The 23,698-nt window shown below is 43.4% G+C and overlaps 1 protein-coding gene across 2 annotated transcripts in view; it reads right to left on the bottom strand.

Moving 5' to 3' along the window:
* The window catches only part of LOC146869036 (uncharacterized), a 65,178-nt gene extending 56,829 nt beyond the window's left edge, over nt 1-8,349 (bottom strand). For both annotated transcript variants that reach the window (XM_085614835.1, XM_085612043.1), the window contains exon 1: nt 8,203-8,349. Coding sequence is in view for 1 of the 2 variants with exons in the window: in XM_085612043.1 (XP_085468169.1) it covers nt 8,203-8,208 (6 nt within the window). In the remaining variant the exon portion in view is untranslated. The remainder of the gene's footprint in view (nt 1-8,202) is intronic.
* Nucleotides 8,350-23,698: the final 15,349 nt, after the last annotated feature.

Below are 23,698 nucleotides of genomic sequence, written 5' to 3' on the forward strand. Positions count from 1 at the left end.
GTTTTGCTCCATTAAATTTTGCAGATTCAATTTGCAGGAAATTAATAGGGAACATGAATTGCTATTTATCTGGGCATGTTAATGCATGTGTGTATGCGCGTAGGTTTATATTTATGTTTCCCAATTGCCTTAGGTTTATATTTATATGGTACTTGTACAGCACCAAACGGCAGAAGAGTTGTGTACAGGGTCAAAGGCAAGAATAAGGTCAACGAGTGATAAAAGCTGAGATAGTTTGTGTCTTGCTTCTATACTGTGATGTAGTGTTCTGAGTCTCCAGCCTGATGGTGTCCAGGCTGTGGGTGTGCCGAGTGACACCAGAGTTGGTGAGCTTGTCTGTAAAGTAAGCAGGGGTGTTATTCATTATGGCTTTGTGAATGATGCATCTGGTTTGAAGATGTTAAAGCCTGGTGAGTGGAGCCAATGTAATTCCATCTGGATGAGCTTGATACGGTTATGCTAGGTTACAAGTATTTGTAGAGCGCGCTATCAACCTTGAGGGTATCCTAACGCTATGCGAGTACTGGAGTCTAAACTGTCTATAGCGGGGTTACTTCAAAAGACAAGTCTTCAGCCTACTACGGAACTCAAGAAGCGAGAAGGAGGCTCAGATGTGAGGAGGTAAGTCATTCTGGGCTTTAGTGGCAACGTGCACGAACGCCCGGCCCTTGGCTTTGTTTCTGTGTATGCATGGGATATGTACAAGTAGGAGTTGGACAGAACGGAGGAGTCTGTGTGGTTGGCAGAAGGTGATTCAGGTAAGGGGGAATAAAGATTTGTAGTGTCTTGAATGTATGTGTAAGGAGTCTGAAGTGAGGGCATATGTGTACAGGGACCCAGTGGAGCTCCCTGAGGTGTGGTGTGTGTGTGTGGGTCCAGTGTGGGAGTTTGAGTATCAGTCTTGCTGCTTAGTTCCGGATGGAATAAAGCCTTCTGGTTGGTTGTTTAGAGATCCCGGCAGTGAGGGTGTTTTCGCAGTATAGTTTGATGGTGACGAAGGTGTAGCTGACAGTCTTTCTGGTGTGGTAGGGGAGCACTTGTAGATGTTCATTACCATTTTCAGGGTGTGGGAGCACGATGCTGTGACGTCATTGACTTGACTCTCTATGCTCAGTTAGTTGTCTATGATGATCCAGAGTTCCCTGGTGTTGTTGTTGGGTGAGGATGTAGGTCCCAGTTCGACGGCCACAAGTTGGAATTCCAAGTTAAGGTGCTGCGGCCGAAGATTACTACATCTGAACTGTCGGTGTTCAGCTTCAGATAGTTGGACTGCTTCCATTCGTCATGCAGGTGGTGATCTTGCTTCTTGTTTTAGGGGTCCTGTCTAAGAGGGAGATTATCAGTTGCATTTCATTGGCGTAGGAGAGAATGTTGATGTTGTGGGTTTGCATGACTTTGTCCAGCGGGATCATGTATACGTTGAAAAGCGTGGGGCTGAGGGAACAGCCTTGTGCTACTCCACAGATTAGTTTGCAGGCTACTGGGGAATACAGTGCCAGGCTGCCAGCTTGTGTTTTCTCAGTTAAGAAGGAGCAGATCCAGTGGAGGGTGGTCTTTGGACACTGAAGTCATGCAGATGCATGATAAGGATAGGGTGTGAGATGGTGCTGAGAGCTGTCAAAAGATACAGGAGGATGAGGGACACAGATTCCCCAGTCTAGAATCATGCGGATGTTGTCTGTGGGGGCAATGAGTGCCAGTTCCATGCTTTGGTTGAGCCTAAAACACTATTGAGTGATGTCAAAGGGTTGATGGTTGTTGAGGTGGTCAGTGAGGAATAGATTGATTACCTTCTCTGAGACCTTGGCTGGGTATGGTAGGAGGGAGATGGGCCTGTAGTTGGAGAGTGGCTTCTTGAGCAGGGGAGTGACGGTTTGCAGGTGTCTGGGATATATGCTAAGTCAGTGGAGGCACTGAGGTTGGTAGTTAGAACTTCGCTGTTAGGAAGGAGTCATTTGGTGAAGATGTGGTCTGGGCAGGAGCCCGAGTGGTCTGTCATATGGTAGTAGTTATTGAGTCTGGGTGATGGTGATCCAGGCAGTCAGTATTTGCTCCCCAGTCTCAGTGAGGAGTTGGGCGACCTGGGTGATGGGGTCTGGTTGCCGGCCAAAGTTTCCATAGATGGTGGCAATGTTGTTGCTGGGGTATTCAGAGTTTGCAGTAGGTAAGCTGCTGGCATGTTCAGGTTGAGCGTGCGGAGTATGGTGGTCCAGTCGGGTTCTGTGATTTTGTTCCAGATCCAGCAGGCAGTTCCAATGAAGTGAGGTTTTGGGTGTTATAGGATGTGAACGCTGAAGCTGATGAGCCCGTGGTCTGTCCAGGTCAATGGTACTGTATTGTTGACGGTGATGTAGCTGAGGGAAGTGTAAATTGGGTCCAGGAGATGACCAGCGGCATGGATCAGTCTGGTAATATGCCTGGGGAGCCCTAGGTTTCTGAGGGTCTGGAAGAGAGATGTGGAGTATGGGTCCGTGGGGTCTTCTAGGTGAAAGTTGAGATCTCTGAGGCGGATGAATGTGCTGGCATCGATGATGAGGGGCACAATGAAGTTTGTGAAATTGCACATGTAGTTGGAGCGGGTCTCAGAGGTCTGCATAAAAGGGTTCCTAATAGGCTGAGGTTGGCTATGGTGTGAAGCTTGAAAGTGAAGTGTTCCATATAGTTGGCGGTGGAGTCCGTGGTGGTGAAGCAGAGGATTGTGTTCTTGAGTATGTTGGCGCCTGTGCCTCTGGGCTTGCTCTGGAGGTCCTGCCTAACAATCTTGTAGTCATCTGAGATTGCTGTGGCAATGTCTGGTCCGAAGGTTCATTCATGTTGCCTTGAAAAAAATAAGAATGCTCAGCAAATGTTCATGTAGTAGGTCTCAGATCTCAGTAGTGTGCTTGGTGAGTGAAGGAGTGTTGAGGCTGTGTGATGAGATATCTTTGTGTTGCGCAGAGACTCAAGTATCATGGCCCTACTCACATTGCAGGAAATACCCTGGATCCAATTTTCACTATCAGTGATAGGATCACCTAAAACACCACCTCACTGCGTACAGGGACTGACCACTCCATCATAAACTTTGTAATCACCACAGCGCAAGACAACGCACCCACAAGCATCAACCTACCCAGCCATAGCTGGAACAAAGTAACAGAGGCAGACTGGCTCATCGCCCTCCAAACAGACTAACTCAACACCAACAATAACCTCGACAAGGACATCACCAATTTCATCAAATGGATCAAGAACTTTTCAGACTCTCTTGAGCCCATAAAAAGCAACAAACAAAGAAGAACCAACAAACAAGCCAGCTGGTAAACAGAGGACGTCCAAGAATCTAAACGCTACTCAAGCAGCTAGAAAGAAAATGGAGGACCAACGACAATGTAGATCCACCTACAAGGCCACACACTGAGACGCTAACACCAACTTCTGAGAGTCTCCAAAAGAAGGCCACTAACCCAACGATTAGAGGCAAGCTCCAACAGCTGCAAGGAGATTTTCACAATCATCAAACGTTCACCACCCCGAGGTCAAAGCCAGCACCATCACTCTTTCACTGGAATTCGACGACAAGTTATCAAACTTCTTCCACAGCAAAATAGAAAAGTTCTACAGCAACTCCGAACAAAAATCAGACCCCAAATATCTGATCATCACCTAACCACCACAAAAAGAGACGAATGACTGAATGAATGGAAAACTCTCACCAAAGAAGATACTGCAGCAATCATGAAAACAGTACGCTCCGGGGCACCTACGGACCCATCTCTCCATCACATGTACATTGTGGGAGGTTCACCAATCAGCAGTGCTATCGCTCACATCATCAATATCTCCATCATATCTGCCACCTTCCCAGAAGTCTGGAAACATGCATCAGTCAATGTCCACCTTAAAAACATTTTTTCTAATCAGCTAACCTCAGTGAGCTGAACAACGTCCATTCCTTCTCTCTGCTTTATTACCAGGCCAAAGTGATGGAGAAGGCCATCAACAGACAACTCACCAGCCACCTCGAACACTACAACCTACTGAAGCACACCCAATCAGGATTTAGGACAACGACAGCACAGAAACAGCACTCATCGTTGCCATAGACATCATCTGCACTATGCTGGACCTAGGAGAAGCCACAGCCCTTATCCTACTCAACCTCTCCGCAGTCTTTGATATAGTCTCCAAATACACACTCGACAGAAGACTCTACAAGATAGGTATTCAAGGACCAGCCCTCAACTGGATAGGATCCTTTCTCACAGAAAGGATAAAGAAATTCAGACTACCACCGTATAAATCAGAATCCAAGGAGTTGATCTGTGAAGGCTCTCTGGGTTCTTCACTCAGCCCAACCCTACATGACCCTGGTCACCAACATCATAGCTCTAAAGGCATCACCATCATATCCTACACCAATGACACCCAACTTCTCCTGTCTCTAACAGACAAGTCCACCATCATCAGAAGCAACTTCTCCAACTGCATTATCAACTCAGCAGACTGGATGACTCAACTATGACAAGACGGAAGTACTGATCTTTGGGAACAAGAACTCTCCACGGGGCTTCAGGTGGTGGTCTTCGGAGTTTGGATAAACTTCTACCTTGACTGACCGTGTCAGAAACCTAGGAAGCATCCTGGATGACAAGCTCAACATGGCATCGCAGGTCAATGCGGTCAGCTCCTCCTTCTTCCACATTCTTCTCAGGACTTCAAGATATTCAGATGGCTACCCCTGAACACCAGGCACACTATCATGCAAGCCCTCATCACTAGCAGATTACAGCACAGCAACGCACTCTACGCCAGGAGCTCCAACCACCTCCTACACTGCCTCCAGAATGCCAAAGCAAGACAAATCCTTGACCTCTCATGGTGTACCCACGTCTTACCACGTCTCAAAGAGCTCTACTGGCTCCCCATCCACAAATGCAGCCAATTCAAACTCCTCATGCATACATACAAAGTGCTGCACAATATCGGACCTGCATACCTGAATAAAAGCCTGCACTTCTACCAACCCACAAGACACCTGCACTCATCCACATTCTCCCTCGCAAACTCCCCAACACATCCGGGCCTCCTCCTCACTTCTTGAATTCCACAAGAAGCTAAAGACATGGCTCTTCAAATAATTTCTGCAGGGTCTGACACCCAACACTGTAATCTCACACCTACACACTTACTCCACCACCTGGAAACCCTTACAAGTGATTATCTGAGCCATACAAATCTACCTAACATAATGGGGAAAGTAGCGATGAACGAAGAGACCTGCTCCTATAAGCGTAAAGAGTGCTCTTTCAGCAACACTCACATATCCGAGGGAAGACAAGCCATATCAGACTGACTTTTATTAAAATTATGTTCCTATTGACACCATCGGGTGCCAGGGGGATTCGTTTATGCTCTCCCAACCAGCATAGCTACCACATAGGTAGAGAAGTGTTCTCCGAGCCCAGAAGGGAGAATAACATCACCTACGTTGGTGGAAGTCGACTTCAGAATTCCCTGCCTTGCATCTGCAGGACAGGTAACAAAACAGGAAGCGCTGAGGGAATGGTACTTTATTCTAGCCCCTGGCTCCTGGGACTGGATAGCCACCTCATAGGTCAAGGAATGGGTCGAGGAAAAGGGTCCTAGAGGTAATGGGGAACCTAGAGGTAATGGTGGAGACAGCCATAACAGCCTCAACTCCCAGCCTCAAATGTTTAAAAAGCTAGCCTCTCACCATCTACCTCCACTGCCTTCTGTGCGTCTCCCGGCCCTCTCCTCATGAGCCTCTGCTCCCAAATGGAAACTAAAGCCAGCACTGCACTGACAGGCTATTTGAGAGTGCTGATAGAGACGCCTGGAACGCCTACCCCTGTTCCTATATTACCATAGTGAATAACTAGATTTAGACTCAGCTACTCGTGATGGAGGCTGACAATGGCAGTCATACATAACAAAAAGGCATGTTATCCTGAGCACCATTCAGTATGTATTGTGAAATCGAAGTCCAGTCCGTCTTCTTTCAACTCCGATGTTTATTCCTGAGATATTTCCATCACTATTCATCCTTCCTTTACTCGTACAATCGTCTCCAGGTAGCAAAATAGCCAACACGTGTTTCGTCAGATATGATGCGTCCGCATCTCTGACTTCATTAGGGCTTGTAAAATATCTCTCTATTCCAGAAATCTACTGCTTGAGATAGACTTCTATACAATCACTAATCTTCTGTAGTCCTCCATCCAGGATATACAAAAACCACAATATGATTTATCTGACCCGAGTGGCAGAGAGTACTCCTCACTCGTCTTCCCGGCGTTTCCTCTGCGCCAGGTCAGTGCACTCCGCCAACTCTCAGGACAGTCGTCGAATGTTAGAGGATACCATACTCATGTTGCTTGCAAACAACATTTTTCCAAAGTACGAAAGAGTGTACAGTGTAGGTGCACCGGTGATCAAGGCACAAGCTCTGAAGGAGGAGGAGGAGGAGGAGGAGGAGAAACATGCTGCAGTTATGTGTCTTACTGGGGTTAAAAAAGCTGAATCAGTGAATTGTAACAGGAGTGAGTGTGAAATCTGTTAAAGAATACACCATTCAGGTAAGGATGTGTGTGTTAAGAACACTGGTGTGGGCAGTGGAACCACGAAGAGGTGCAGAGGTAAGGGAGTGTGTAGAGCTTCAGGAATAGGAATATATAGAATATGAGCGTTTAAGGTGGAGTTAAACCCTACCTGAAGTGACACGGGAATAGGGGGGGGAGGGGGTAACCCTACTGAAGTGACACTGGAGTGAGGGTTAACTCTACCTGAAGTGACACTGGAGTGGGGGTCAACTCTACCTGAAGTGACACTGGAAGTGGGGTAACCCTACCTGTATTGACTCTAGGTGAGGCTAACCCTACCTGAAGTGACACTTTGCGTTAACCCTACCTGAAGTGACACTGCAGGGGGGGCAGGGGGGGTAACCCTACTTGAAGTGACACTAGGGTCAGGGGGGTTATGCCTACCTAAAGTGACACTGTAGGGGGATGTAACCCTATCTGAGGTGACACTGGCAGGGGGGGTTAACCCTACCTGAAGTGGCACTGGCAGGGGGGGGGGGGTTAACCCTACCTGAAGTGGTACTGGCAGGGGGGGTTAACCCTACCTGAAGTGGCTCCGGGGGAAAGGGAGTTAACCCTACCTGAAGTGACACTGGAGTGGGGAGGGGAGGGGTAACAGTACCTGAAGTGACACAAGGGGGGTTAACCCTACTTAAAGTGACACTGAAGGGGGGGGGGGGTTTAACATACCTGAAGTAGACACTGAAGGGGGGGGAGGGGGGTTAACATACCTGAAGTGAAATTGGGGGGCGTTTAACCCTACCTGAAGTGACACTGGAGGGAGGGGGTTTAACATACCTGAAGTGACACTGGAGAGGGGGGTTAACCCTACCTAAAGCGACACTGGAGGGGGGATTAACCCTACTTAAAGCGACACTGGAGGAAGGGGGGGGTTTAACCTCACATGAAGAGACACTGGAGGGGGTTAACCCTACCTGAAGTGACACTGGAGGGGGGGGGGGGGGTAACAGTACCTGAAGTGACACTGGGGGGGTTAACCCTACCTAAAGTGACACTGGGGAGTCAACCGTACCTGAAGTGACACTGAAGGTAGGGGGGGTTATCATACCTGAAGTGACACTAAAGGGAGGGGGTATAACATACCTGAAGTGACACTAAAGGGAGGGGGGTTAACATACCTGAAGTCACACTGGGTGGCCTTTAACCCTACCTGAAGTGACACAGGAGGGGGGGTTAACCCTACCTGTAGTGACACTGGAGGAGGTGGGGGGGTTAACCCTACATGTAGTGACACTGGAGGAGGTGGGGGGGTTAACCCTACCTATAGTGACACTAGAGGACGGTTCACCTTACCTGAAGTGACACTGGAGGGGGGTTAACCCTAACTAAAGCGACACTGGAGGGAGGGGGGTGGGTTTCAACTCCACATGAAGGGACACTAGAGGGGGTGTTAACCCTACCTGAACATGACACTGGAGGGGAGGGAGTTAACCCTACCTGAAAGGGGTGTTGGTGGGGCGGGGTAACCCTACTTGAAGAAGTAACACTGAAGGGTGGTTAACCCAACCTGAAGTGACACTGGGAGCAGAGGTAAGCTGTCAACGGGGCACAGACAGTGATGAGTCCTCAGTACCGACAAACTATATCAAGCCGATCTCACCTCCATGGTACCTCGTGGGCGGCTCTTCACTGGGATCTTGCGATTACCGGCTGAATAAAAGCGAGTGAGTGATTGGAGAGAGGAGCCTGGAAGATCACTAAAACCTCTCCCTGCTGGGCACTGTGGCACTTACTGCTGCCTATGGCGATCTACTTACTGCGCATGTCCAGAAGATAAGTGTCGTGCATCAATACGCATGCTCGCAAGGTAAATACCATGTCTCACAGCGCATGCCTGAAAGCTAAGTGTTCTGTCTCACTGCGCATGCCCAGACAATAAATAACATGCTTACTACGCATGCCCGGGATATGTCGCATATGCTCAGAGAGTAAGGTCACTTTTTGGGAAATAGATAATTTAAGGGGCAGTAGCATCAAGGGATCAAAGTACCTGGGCTGAAAGATTCAAATCGGTTTCAGACATGAGATTTTCCTTTATTCTGAGTGATTGATATGTCACGTGTGTAGCGCCTAGTGGTATTAAAGCGCCTCCGGGCCAGCCACAGTCCTGAACAGTTGTTTACAGTACTGCCGCGGGAAGTTCAAAAAGACATTTTTTGGATAACAAAATACGTAAAGGGAGCTCAAACAGAGTGGGAGGTTGTAGTGATACCTCTTTAATAGATCGTGAGGTACAGAGTGTTCTTCATTCTACATTCTATGTGTCAGGGTTGGAACTTCGGGGGAATGGAATGGAGAGTAGCCGGAGGAAGAGTCAAGATCATCTTGCCTGTGCTGTCCTGAGGTTGTCAATAAAGCAATCTGAATATTATCCAATTTGTATATTTATTCACTACAAATTGGCGACGAGTTGGCAACCTCAAAGAATCCACGCGACTTACTCGGAAGGGACCACACTCAAGAGATCGTTACAGCCTCTTCGTCAGTTAAAGGTTTGTGTCAACAGACGACAGCCTAAGGAGTTTCATGCCTTCCCATCGTGATGTGGATTCAAGTGAAAAAGGTACATTTTATTAAATAAAACGGAAATGTACCTGAGAAGTTCCCACCGAAGTAACGGCAGTTCGGCGGGCTCGCGCATTGTTTACTTCCAAGGGTGTTGATCCTCGAGCTGTTCGTCGTTCGAACGCCGTCCCTGCTGACATCTTCAAAGTTCTGCCTTCCGCATCACTAGGGTACGTGACTGAGCGCTACGACGTCACCGCGCTGGTCACGACCCCAACGTGACTCCATTTAAAAAAAAAAAAAAAATAAATAACCTTGTGTGATTTTCGCCGATCGGACGTTCAGAAGTAACGAAGTGTCCCGATCGAGTATTCTGGCCTAAGAAATCTCGTTGGGAAGCCAGCGCTGGCACAAATAGCCAAGAAGTAAGGTAAAAGCATAGAAAGACATTTAAAAAAAAAAAAAAAACATTTTTTGTTGTGTGTTTTCTGCTTTCATCGCTTTCTATGAACAAACATCTCTCATCTGAATCAAACCCCAGAAAGTATTAAAAAAAAAAATGACCACTCCAACAGCATCCTCTCAAAGAGAGGCAGTCCCTCGTAGTGACTCTGCTTTACATCTGTCCACGCCTAAAGAATTTCTTTCTGCTCCCGGTGAACCTATCATTCAATGGAAAGAATGGAAAGATTATTTTTTGAATTACATAGCTAATCTTGAAGATTGTAGTGGAACCTACTCACCTGAGAGAAAAAAAAGACTCTTAATGTACTGTTTGGGTCCGGAAGGTCTTCGTGTTTTTGGGGATTTACAACAAAAAGAAAGAGCCGGAGACATTGATGTTTTTAAGGCAGCTTTATTAGATTTGGATGAACATTATTCACCCACAGTGTGCGTTGCCGTCATGCGTCATGCCTTCTTCCAAAGGAAACAAGAGAAGCATGAATCCATCGAGGATTACGTGTCCGCTTTACGCAAACTTTCAATAACATGTAAATTTGGTAATTTCCATGAAGAACTCATTAGAGACCAAATTGTGATGTATGCAAAAAACAAAGCTATTCAGGATAGACTGTGGGTAGAAGGGGATTGTAGTCTAAAAGAAATTATCTCTATTGTGAAAAAAGCAGAATTGTCAGAACGTTGTGCTAAAGCCACGCTCTCCTCTGAAAAGAAAGAGGGAAGCGAGTCTGTTAATAAAATTTCAGAAAGTCATAACAAATTGAATCAAACACAAAAAAAGAAAGTTGATAAAGTTGATTCTAAGAAGAGTGTTAATACTGCTAGATATAAGCAATCACAGTATTCCTGTTACCGTTGTAATAGCACCTCTCATTCTGCGCAGTATTATAAATGTCCTGCACGTACAGCAAAATGTTTAGAGTGCGGACTAATTGGCCATTTCGCGAAAGCCTGTAGACGTAAAATGTATAAAAAGAACAAAAAAGTGGCGTGTGTGAAAGAAAGTGACACAGAGGAGTCTTCCTCTGATGACAGTGATAGTGATGTCAAACCCAAGGGTGAGAGAAAGAAAATTCTGAAAATCTTGGGTGAGACAGGAGACAGCAAACCTTTGTGTTGGGTGTCTTTAGGAGGCATTTCTTTACAGGTTGCGGCGGATTCTGGTTCGCCTTACACTATTATTGCGGAGAACGTTTGGACACGCCATTTTTGTTCCACTATTGGGAGTCATTTAGAGCCACCCGACATTAATCCGGAAAGCTATACTGGAGAAAAAATTGACATGATTGGGTTCAGGGAGTTAATGTTCAGATTCAAAGGCAGGTCTGCTTTATGTAAATTATACGTAGCCAAAGACGGACCATCTGTCTTAGGATGGAAAGATCAACGTAAATTAAGTATTATTTTAAATCCCAATAGCCCGGAACAGGTCTTAGTAGCCTGTGATGCTGAAGATACTAAAAAATGGGTTCTTAGTGAGTTCCCATCTGTCTTTAGTAGTAAAGTAGGGAAGTTAAAAGGCTTCTCACATTACATAAAATTGAAACACGATGCTGTCCCCAAAATTCACAAAACTAGGAACATTCCATTTATAGTGCGGGATGAAGTTAAACAAGAATTAGACAAACTCTTAAGTGCCCATATCATCGAACCCATTGAATCGTCAGAATGGATTTCTCCGTTGGTTGTTGCCAGACGAGCTAATGGCAAGGTTCGGCTATGTGTAGATTTAAGAGGTCTAAATAACAACATTATTGTAGATCAGTTTCCTTTGCCCCGCATTGATGAAATGTTATCCCTAACCAGGGATGCAAAATGGTTCTCTACACTAGATTTATCATCAGCATACCATCAAATCACTTTAGATCCTAAGTGTAAGCAGTTAACAGCATTCTGTACTCCTTTTGGATTTATTTTTTTTTTTTCTCTCTTTCTCTCTTTTCATTTTTTTTTTCTTTTTGTAAGGAGAGGAGAAGAGGTACTGTTTAAACAAAGAAGGGGGATGTGTAGTGATACCTCTTTAATAGATCGTGAGGTACAGAGTGTTCTTCATTCTACATTCTATGTGTCAGGGTTGGAACTTCGGGGGAATGGAATGGAGAGTAGCCGGAGGAAGAGTCAAGATCATCTTGCCTGTGCTGTCCTGAGGTTGTCAATAAAGCAATCTGAATATTATCCAATTTGTATATTTATTCACTATAGAGGTCTGAGCGACAGCGCGGCATGTTTATTCAGCTGGAGAGCGCTTTCCTTGGCAGGGGCCGCCGTGAGACGTTCCCGGTCATACCGCTGTCTCAGCACGTGGAAGCGCAGCGCGCGGCAGCATAGAGCGGGCTCGGTATCAGTGACCTGTTCAGGAGCTTCAGCTTGAGGCATGTGCAGGGCGGAGTCTGAGCGGGCAGTGTAAACGGCTCTGGGGCGTTTCTTTCAGCTACCGAGCGATCTGGATTTTCTCATTATGAAGGGAAGGAGAGGCGGCCTTTAGTGTTTTTTTTCATTCTTAAGCCACTGCAAGTTTTTGAAACCGAGGCTTTACCGTTTAGTTAGGGTCTTGGTCGGGGGTCCTTCTTTATCTTTCCGTCAACAGTAGGCATCTGCCCATTGTCATGATCTGGGGATTATTCACTGGATTTCATGGGCGCAATAAGGGAGGAGTCTTCCTATGCATTGCAAGAGGACCTTGAAGGGTTTCCCTTAGGGATATCTAGTTACTCTTCATTCTGTAGGAATCTCTGTGTTCATGTTGAAGAGTTTCCACTTACCACTGTGTCATAGTGTGGACATCTGTCTTTCTCTCTCCTGTAGTATACCCGAGAGAATGGGTGTGTGGGCACAACACGAAGCACTAATATCAGGGATCTCGATCTAGTTTGGATAATTTTTTCCCTCTGTGGTTGTCATCTTATCACCGTTGGCAGTGGTTTCTTTGTCCTTGTGCCCAGACTTAGAGGTAAGATTTGGTTTGTCTAATCTCTCTAATTAAGTACTATACACGTTTTTTTTATATTTTTAATTGGCCTTTCTCCTCTATCCCATTGGGTGCTTTGCTGGTATTGGATCAGTTGGGTTGACCCACCGTCACCCCTTCCCGTTAGCCCCCCCACTTCGCCTGACCTGGGACATTATTTTGCAACCCAACTAGTTACAGCCCTGCAAACTTAATTCAGCAAATATGGGTAGGATTTTTAGGTCGTTCAATGTCTTAGTGTAAAGGTGTTAGTGTTAGTCTATTTATTAGTTACTTACGTTTACAATCTTTATTTCTCTAAGACACTGTAGGGGAGCACTGGAAAACTATTGGATTGTTATTCGAACCTGACAATCTTTGGTTTCCCACACACTTGGGTAATTCCTTTCTGTAAGGCCATGTAGAGTTTGGATATGGGCACTTATTTGTGTAGGTCGTAACCTTTTTTTTTTTTTTTCAACCTCTATCCTACCCATATATCGAAGCCACACTCTCTATTGCATATGAGTTTATTGTAGTCATGTCAGCCCTTCCTTTGTTAAAGATTTGATATTTTCTCTAGTTGTTCCCCCTGCCCTCATTTACTTTTAACCTTTTTGCGCCGTGAAGAAGGTGGTAGATTACATTTGGATTTCACACCGAAACTCGTGTTGGTGCCTTAAGACTGAACCCGGTGATACCACTTCTGAACTGGATTTGTTGCCTGTGCTGTCACAGAGACAGTAGGCCTGCTCCAGGCATACCCCACACGATAGACATAAGAAAAGTTTCCACATTTTATCATCTTTGCAGGTTATTGATTGGTCTACCATAGCTTTTGGCTGACGGGAGATTTACTTTTTTGCTGCACCTTATTTTTGCCGGCTACAGAACTCTGTGCCTTTTACCGCTGCCAGCCAGTAGTAAAGTGATTGTACTCCTCCTTTGGACACTGTAAAATTGGTATACAACTGATTGGTTTGTTTAATTTCCTATAGGTCCCTAGTGAATGGTACAAAGTATACCCCCGGCCTGTAAATTGAATGCTACCATTGGACTGCAGCATACATTTTGTCAAACACTACAGTTGCACTATTAAGCAGGTCTCCAGGTTTAGCATTGTAGTCTGGGGTGACATGGCGAGCAAAGAAATGATGGATTTAACCCATATCTCTCGACTGGGGGTCAATGTTTTGATTTATTCTGCATTCCGTCCATCAATTGTGTGTCTTTTACCATTGTAGTCTGGCCGCGTAGTTTTAAACTAGAAATTCGTCTTGTCAAAATAACTCCTTTCGACCGACCTAATCTTTCTTTATAAATATTAATAAGACCCCTCCACGTAGGCCTTATCATCAATAAGACCCCTCCACCTAGGCCTTATTATCCATAAGGCACTGTACACCATATTTAAAAGTAGGACAGGTAAAGGTTTACTGTTCAACATGTCAGTACAGTGAAAAAGGTCAAACACCTATTTTCACTGTAGCACGGCTGGTTGCTCCATAGTAAAACACTGGGTTACATTGTTACATCTCATAAGGCTAATTGCTGTTTGGGAGCAGATAGCAAAACAATTCAAGAACTCTTTTTAAGAGACATTCAAACTCCAATTTAATGATAAAATCACATTTTGTATAACTATTAAGGAAAAGGTACTTTTAGAAAGTTACCTTTTTCCTGCGTGAGTAGATCCCTAGAGGACTGGGCCTGCTCTCTCTTCTACCAAGGACAAAGATGTGGAGTGCAAGGGTTATAAAGCTGACCTGTTCAAGCAACAAGAAACCTTTCTGAAACTGCCCAGTTGATCAGTGGCAACTAGGCCTGGACTGGACTCTGCCTGACACCCAGTTTGTCTCTAATTGCCTCCTCTGAGATCCTGGGGGGAGGGGCTTTAAAATTGTACTCTTGTGGTTAATTGGAACTTAAAGGACTAAAGTCAGAAGGTAAAATCATTGACAAACCTGGTTAGTGTATCTGACCTGCGCTCCATAGCGGTTCTACAGTGATAATTACTATCCATGGTACTTTGTGCTTTCTGGCGCTTTATCAAAGAAGATTAATATGCAGGCTGTGACGATTTGTCAGGTAAATAATTGGTTGTCATAGATTCTCTATTATAAGACCTTAATGATTGATATTGTTAATTTAAATTAAATTATGAATCAGTTTTTTTGCCTTATCTGTGCGCATATTGTAAAAGCGGGACATTACAATGAGCCCCTCATTCTGCTTTACAAAAAATCCCTGTCCAGAAAGGAGCTGCAGCTTGAAATGCAACAAGGTCTGACGTTTATCTACTTTAGGGAGAACTAAAGAATCTCTTCTTTATAATGTGTGCGAGCCAGAGTGAGTCCCTGCAAGATGTACTAGTTTTAGGGAGGTGAACAAATGTTATGGCAAAACAAAATCCACCTCAATGCACAATAATGCATCAGTCTTTTAAGTTGTAAGATACCAGAAATGCTTGAACCAACCCCATGGGGGCTGGGAGAGTGGTAAAGATTACTTAACAAAAAGCAAGGTAAAGACACAAGTTGGCACTTGAGCTAACCCAAAGTGAGCAGAAAAGCACACCTTGTATGCTTCCTGAAGAGTTACCTTTGTTATTCACTTCCTGAAACTTAAGTATCAGCAGCACATCCTGCTCAGCCTTTTTTCTTCAATCTATTCTTTCTTAAATTAAATTTTGACAATGTGCATCTTCCTAAAGCTCTACCTGTAGCATGTGGGTGCTCTGTGAGCACCCGTTCTTCACTAAGTTACTCTGTGAACAGTGGTAAATCACCTCCTTTTCTGAAGTAAATACAATGTGACTTATTCAACAGAACTTTTAGTTAAATATCTGTATATGGTGAAATGTCCTTTGATAAGTTTCAAAGATAGCAAACAAGAGATGTCTTTTACAGCCAGATAAATATTGTGTATTCACATTATATTACATTTGCATTTAGTAATTATGAATCTCTTTACATTCAATAGGAAACACGCCTTGAATGCACAAAATGATTATAATAATGAAGATAATACTTTGAATTTGCATAACAACTGTCCGAAGTATTGTGTAACAGTATTCTGTAACCTGAACATAAACTGACAGATCGTGGAAGAAACAGTCAAGAGGAATTCAGTGAATGCAAGAGTCAGCTCTGCACCTTCACGGCACAAGACTGAGAAATTACCTCTAGAAAATTAAGGTAACACCATTGATGTACCACTTACTGTGTAAGCAAGTGTCCAATACAAGCTTTGATCATGGGATCAATATGATGTGATTACTGTAGTGCTCTTGATTCCTAAAATGGTAATAGATCATCATTCAGCGCCCTAGGCGTATTGTAAACTCTTCCTGACTATACCACAGCAACCAATCAAAAAAAATAAATACAACAGTGCCCCTCTTTAAGAGACAACACCAGAACTGATGAGGTAAATGCAGCCGGCTCCCAGGCGGGTGGCGGTTGGCACATTACTTGACTGCAGGGGATATTCAGCTGGCTAAGCCGGGCACGGATCAGCAACCTGCATATATTCATGTACTTCTGTGTGTAATGTATCCTGCCGAACCATGTACTTTTCTTTACTATACCTAAAAAGCAATAAAAACAGATTTGCAAAAAAAAAAAATACAACAGAGTGTTGACAATCGAAGAAGGATAAAGGAAAGAGAAGTTCTGCTGTCTAAAATATATAGTACAGTCCCAATTTGTATTCACCAGGAGGAAGAATAATCTTTATCTGCAAAACGTCAAAAGCTGCTATCCAGTCTCAAGGCACACTCACAAAGAATTTTGTGACCACTGCTGTTTATTTTTAAATTGGAAATCAAATGTCCTAAATACCAACGCATACAGGTAATATGAGAATAACACAAGTGCTTTATCAATCATGTTTACCCTTCAGGAAACACAGTCATGGGAAGTGGATAAATACATCCCCAAAACAGAGCCACTAATCAACAAAGAAGAATCCTACACATGCAGCAAAAGTTTTAGCTTGTCATCACTACTAAAGCACCATCAGCAGACGCACACAGGAGTAAACCTGTTCTTTTGCACTGAATGCGTGCAAAGCTTTAGTCAATTAGCACTCCTAAAAGAGCATCAGCGAACACATGCAGGGGAAAAGCCATTGAAATACAGTGTATGTGCGAAGAGCTTTAGTCAATTATCAGACCTCCAAATACATCATCAAACACATACTGGGGAAAAACCATACCATTGCAATGAATGTGTGAAGAGCTTTAGTCGGTTATCACACCATCGAAGACATCAGCGAACACACACAGGGGAAAAAACATACCTTTGCAGTGAATTTGTAAAGAGCTTTATTGCTTATCAAACCTCCAAAGACATCAGCGAACACACACAGGGGAAAAAACATACCTTTGCAGTGAATGTGTGAAGAGCTTTAGTCTGTTTTCGCACCTCCAAGGACATCAGCGAATACACACAGGGGAAAAGCCATTCAAGTGCAGTGAATGTGGAAGTAGGTTTAGATGTTTATCAAACCTGCAAACACATCAGCGAACGCACACAGGGGAAAAACCATATAATTGGAGTGAATGTGTAAGTAGTTTTAGTCAATCATCAACTCTAAGGAAACATCGGCGAACACACGTGAAAAGCCATTCAAGTGCATTGAATGTGTAAAGAGCTATAGTCAATTAGCAAACCTATATAGTCATCAGCGAACACACAGGAAAAACATATCATTGTAGTGAATGTAAGAAGAGCTTTAGTCAGTTAACACACCTTGAAAGACATTCCAAACACACATGGGGGAAAACCATACAATTGTGTTAAATGTTTATAGCACTTTAGTTGGTTATCATTCCTCCAAAGACATCAGTGAACGCACACGAGTAAAGCCATTCCATTGCAATGAATGTGTGAAGAGCTTTAGTTGGTTATCACACTTTAAACTACATCACCATACACACACACACACGGGGAAAAATCATACCATTGCAATGAATGTGTAAAGAGCTGAAGGTGATTGTCACACCTCCAAAGACAGCAAACACACTCTGGAAAAACCATGCCGTTGCAATGAATGTGTGAGGAGCTAAAGTCTATTATCAGGTCTCCAAAGACATCAGTGAAGACACACGAGGGAAAAGCCAGAGCATTGCAGTGAATTTGGAAGTTGTTTTAGCGAAGCTTCTGCTTTATAGAATCATCAGCGAGCACACACAGGAAACGCCGTTCAAGTGTAGTGAATGTGTGGAGAGCTGTAGTTGGTTATCATGCTTGCAAAGACATCAGCGAATTACAGATAATAAAATTACAATTATGTGGGACATTCAAAAGCCAGAGGATAATTACTAGATTATATAAGACCAAATTAGCAGACAAGAAGAAAAAAACAAATATTTGTAGAATCATAATACTACAACTGAAAAAAACATAAAATGTTACATATGTGTCACTCAATTTGAGCCATGAAGGTCAATACTGAGCAGGTCTTACTGACCTTTTGGAATGTGACCGAGTTTGTGCTGCGTGATATATTGTTTTGAATTGGACAAAATATTGGAATGAATGGGTGGAGCTCGGATTTTCAGTAGTTATGATAGTGGAAATTTAAAAATGCAGGTGAAACCGGTGTGCTTGCATATAAAACAAGCATTGGAAATGCACCTGGTTTCACCTATATGATTAATAATATTTTCATTTTTGTTGTGTTTGGTGGAGTAGAAGAGGGTGTACTGAGGAGTGAAGATGGACTTCAGGGAATGAATTCAAGTGATTGCCCAGAAGTTAGATTTAGGACCAGAGAAGAAGCGAGGGAAAAGAGAATAATAAAAGCACCATGGAATGTAAAAGTTTCATTATTAAGAGTGCGAAGTACTGTAAATTCACTTATGGTAAAATGGCGCCAACAATAAATTATTGTCGGAGAGTAGGAAAACACGGAAGAATGTTGTAGTGGTTTGCTCCTCATACTTTACTTGTTGAAATGCTGTCGCCATAATGTTCTGGCCGTGAGTATTCCACTAGAGAATTGAGAACTTTGCCGGCCTCTGCACAGCACCTGAATCTACATTAAAGAATAATTTCAACAATTGTGCTCCGCCAACGTCTTACTCACTACAAAATTGATGGCTACGATCTTCAGGTGACTGCTGAAACCACAGTCTCCATCTGAGCCTCTGTCCTGCTGTACGGTCTAGCGACGCTGTCACATATGTCTTAAGAACGACGACAGTTGAAGGAAGATTTGTGAGGACCACTTACTCTCTTGTTGGGGACTATGAGGTACTGTTAAATGTTTATTTAAAATAGCGGCACCGGCATTGCGAATGTTTAAGCGACACACTTGTGACGTCAGGGTGTGAAACCTTTCATATAATCTGCACACCAGTCGTTTCATGCACGCAAATTCTAAGCGCCATTTTGGAAGTATTTTATGTATGGTTACGTCTTCACTGTGTAGTGGCCATTTTGGTTTTGGTGAACTGAACAATGTCTTACACAGCTTTGTGGCCATTTTTAGAGAGGCGGAATATTTATTTTACGTCAAACCTGTTTGTTTCACTGGAACAAACAAGCACAACGCTTCACGTACCTGCTTGAGAGTGGCGCAAGATGTTTTTTTATAATCAACAAACTTGCTTGTTCAACGCAAAAAAAATTGCACGTCACAAAGTTGCTTTTAAAAAGTATGTCCGCATCTTATGGTCACTAAGAGTAATCAATATTAGAGTTAATTCCTTCATCACGTATTTTAATCAAGTGGTGACACGCACACCTTGCGTGTCAAAGTTACCAGCACTCACACTCTCCTTCATCGGTGACGCGTCAAACACGGAAAAAAACGATTCTCAATTTGCGCATGATACATTAATACGGTGGCACGCACACCAGGCATGTAAGCGCAACACATTTTATCTGCCTTAAAGGATACACAGTGACATGCCACTTTCATGGTTTCTCTCAGTTTTAAAACACGCATTTTGAACCGCGTTGACATGCACACCAAGCGTGTCAACGAGGAGTCTCTACACTCTTCAGCTCTACGGTGATGCACACACCGTGTGTGTGTACAGCAATCATGCTTCACATATTGAAGCATCGTCATTAACTAAAGGACAACTTGTTTTTCTATCCTTAACATGTTTACACACTGCAAAATTAGGTTCTTGGATGTGCATTTTAGGTTGCATACAGTTTGTATTATTGCATTGGATTTCTTTTTATATAATTTTTTATTATTATTATTTTTTCTCTCTTGTTGTATTTTATTGTTGTTACTTAACAATGCAGTCTGTGTCTCCACCTCCACCTTTTATCGAATTTCTAGGTAATCCGCCCATTTCATGGAAGAATTGGTATGATGCTTTCGTCACCAATCTTGGTGCCATTGGTGCATCACGTTACAGGGCTGAGAGAAAAAATACCTTCTTCATTTTCTGGGTTTCGAGGAGAGGTCTGTGTGTAAACATTTGCCTGCTTTAGTGCGTGCACAAGATGAGGAGGACATAGACGAATTTGTGGAAGCGGTCAAAAAGTTAGTATTACGTTTTGACGTTCAACCCAGTCTTGTTGTGACCAGACACAAGTTTTTCAAACGTGAACATAGACATGGAGAGGATGTTGATGCCTTTATTTCTGCTTTGCGAAAGTTGAGCGCAGACTGTCAATTTGAGGCATTTGCAGAGCAATTAATAAGAGTCCAGTTCATTTGTAAATGTTCTGATAAGAACATTCAGCAAAAGTTGCTGTCCATGGGCAATCCTTCCCTTGAGGAAACCATTCGTACTGCGAAAAGTATTGAACTCTCAAAAGCTTCTGTCAAGGATTGGATGATAAGGTCACGACGAATGAAACAGTGAATGTTGTTAAATCAAGGGAAGTTAAGAACACTGTAACGCCACATTCTAATAACAAATTTTTCAAGCAAACTAATGTTTGTTACCATTTTGGGATTTGGTCTCATTGCACTTTTCAATTTCAATTGCGTACAGATCACAGTCCCCTTGTTTCTATCCTCTCAGGGGATAAGATCAAAGAACACACCCCAAGAATTGCTCGTCTGTCCACCAAGTTGTTGCAGTACGATTTAGAAGTCTCGTATATTCCTGGAAACAAAAATGGAAGGGCCGATTACTTTTCCAGGTTTCCCGTTGAGGAAGATGGAAATATTGACGATGATTTTGGTTTTGAATGACATGTGTGCCATGAGTGAAAAGGAATGGAGAGATGGACTCTCCAGTGATGCTTTGCTCTGTCAAGTATTTGACTGTGTCAAGAGTGGATGGCCAAGAGAGAAAAATGCACCTTACTCTTTACAGACTTTTGTAAAAGTCTCAAAAGAGCTTTCAGTGGAGGATGGTTTGTTGGTGCGTGGTGATAAGTTGGTTCCCCCAGGTGTGCTGAGAGCAACATTGGTCAAGGGTGCTCATGAGGGGCATTTGGGAAAAACACTCACCAAAAGGAGGTTGCGTGAATATTTTTGGTGGCCTCAGATGGACAAGGACATTGGCATGTTCATGGGTGAGTGTGTGGTGTGTTCTAGTGCTGAGAAAAGATATAATCTTAGAACTCCCCCTCTTCAACCCATTGAAATACCTGCTGGGCCTTGGGAGAAGATTGGCATAGACCTAGTTGGTCCTTTCAATGTGCTCCCAGCTTCTTCAAGGTTTGCCATTGTGGCCATTGATTACTATTCGAAATGGCCGGAAGTACGTTTCATTGGTGAACCCAACTCTAAAAGTGTGATTGATTTTCTGATAGATCTTTTTTTGGGTGAGGGTTTCCCCTCCACCATTGTAAGTGATAATGGTGTACAATTTGTCAGCCAAGAATTTCAATGTTTTTGGCGGCAAGGGGGAATTCCCCGTTCCAGGAGTTCGCTCTATCATCCACAAATGAACAGTCTGGTGGAGCGCATGAATAGGGTCCTTAACAACTGTGTGCAGTGGGCTTTGGCGGGAAAGTGCAATATCCAGAATGCTGTCAGGTCCATGTTGTGGTTCTATCGCACCACACCCCACTCGTCTACCAAAGTGTCTCCCTATCAACTTTTGCGAGGCAAGAAACCGTGTTCCAAGGTGTGTCCTGGATGGATATCAAAGTGGGTGAAAACAGACTCTGTGATTAATTTGGATGGCTTTGTAAGGGACAAGGTTTCTCAAGCCCAAACTCGTCAAAAGTCTTATTTTGATGCCAGGAAAAGATCCGTTCCCCACTCATTCGTTGTTGGTGATGTAGTACCTGTGAAGATCCCTGTACACAGCAAGAAGGGGAACTTAAAGTTCTCAGATCCAATGGTTGTGGATAAAGTTTGTGGTAATGCTGTCAGGGTGAATAACACACATTGGTGGAATGTGTCTAGAATTGTTAAAAATCGTGGGAATTGTGATAGTGTAAATTTGCATTGCGGACGGACCGATGAAGATAAAGCTTTGCCTTCCAATGTCACTCCTGTTTTCTTACGCAGGAGCAGTTCCTGCTAAATTCCGTTAGTCTTTTCTTTCTGCTTTTTCTCTGTCTCTCCCTGTTTTCTTTAAGTTCTCCCTTCCTTTTCCCTTCCCTTTTCCTTGTTTCTTCTTTCTTCCTTTCCGTTTGTTCAAAAGGAGCAGGATAATGTGGGTTGCTCCTCATACTTTACTTGTTGGAATGCTCGCACCATAATGTTCTGGCCGTGAGTATTCCACTAGAGAATTAAGAACCTTGGTTTGAATATGTTGGTTCAGTTGCTGCCTGATGTTTCCTTCTGCCGGCTGCTGCGCAGCACCTTAATCTACAATAAAGAATAACTTCAACAATTGTGCTTCGCCCAACGTCTTACTCACTACATATGTGTTTAAAGAAGGATGTCTGCTATCTCTGCATAGCACATGTGCGATTTAATGTAATTAATGTGACAAAGTTAGATAAGTATATGAAATAAAGAAAGGGAATGTGTTATATAGATTTCTAGGGATTTATGGTCCCCCAAATATATTTTGTGAATTGTGTTCTCCAAAAAATGCTCACATATTGTATGCCGGCAGGAAAAGTTTTATGATATTGTGTTTTAGAAAGAAGGAGAAGATTAGTATGAAGTATAGGCTTGTAAAAGAAATATTCAGCAAGCTAAAAAAATTTGGATCAGTGTTTTAATCCTAAAATATACTATTTGCAATGTGTTTCTGTGTGGCGATTTTACTGTTGGGCATAAGAGGATCTGTGTAATGTATCAGTAGCCAATATATTTCCCTGTTAGAATTGTAGCAGCGAGTTAGTGCGCCCCCAAAATAAAGAAATGCAATAGCTCTCAAAAACTTTTACAGTGTGTGCTACTAGTATAAAATGAGATAGCAGAAATTGTTGTTTAAGCCACAGCATACTTTAAATGCGCACAGCTGTGCAAATATTTTTTAGAAAGACTCAGGTTTAAAAGAAAGCAGTCCATTTTTTTTGTTTCACATTTTCGTTGTCTGGCGGGCGTATGGATGACTAATAGCAGCACCCACAGGCAAATGTTCACTTTGGATAAGGTATATATTACAAGAACAAATACTCTGCTAGCCTCGCCCACCACCAACCGCTAGAGCGCTCGATGAGAAGCAGAAAGGAGCGCCGGATGAAGTCAAGAGCCCTCACAAATTCAAGTTCCCCGCTTTGCTCTCCCCATGTAAACACCACTCATACGAAATAAAAAGAAAAATCCAGGAAGAACCTGAATTATTGCTCCAAATTGAAAGTAAAATCCCATAAGTGAGATTAAAAACTCCGCTTTGCATAAAAAACTATCTGTGCAAAAAACCACAACAGCGATTTAATAAAAGATCAATAAAAAAAATAAGTAAAAATCACCGTTTTAGCACCAAAGACATACATCCTTATTCTTGTTTTAACGCTCGTCTGCGGGCAGTGCCTGCATTTAAAGGACTGGAAAGCGTTGCTAGCCCCACCCACCACTGACTGCTAGATCACTCGATAAGAAGCAGAAACAAGTCAACAACCCTCACAAATTCAAGTCCCCCGCCTTGCTCACCCCATGTACACACCACACATATGAAATAAGTCAACCACATGCACAACTGGAAAAGTGCCTCTTGCTCAATAAATTTAGTACAGTACGAGCTGAACGTGCAAATATGTGGCGTACCGGCTATAGGGGGCCAAATTTGAAGCTGGGGAACTGGGTTCAGGCCTCGGAAGGAGGTTCACTTAAATGTCTCATTGCCAAA

Source organism: Triturus cristatus, chromosome 1_1, assembly GCF_964204655.1.
Source record: "Triturus cristatus chromosome 1_1, aTriCri1.1, whole genome shotgun sequence".
In the NCBI taxonomy this organism is placed as follows: domain Eukaryota; kingdom Metazoa; phylum Chordata; class Amphibia; order Caudata; family Salamandridae; genus Triturus; species Triturus cristatus.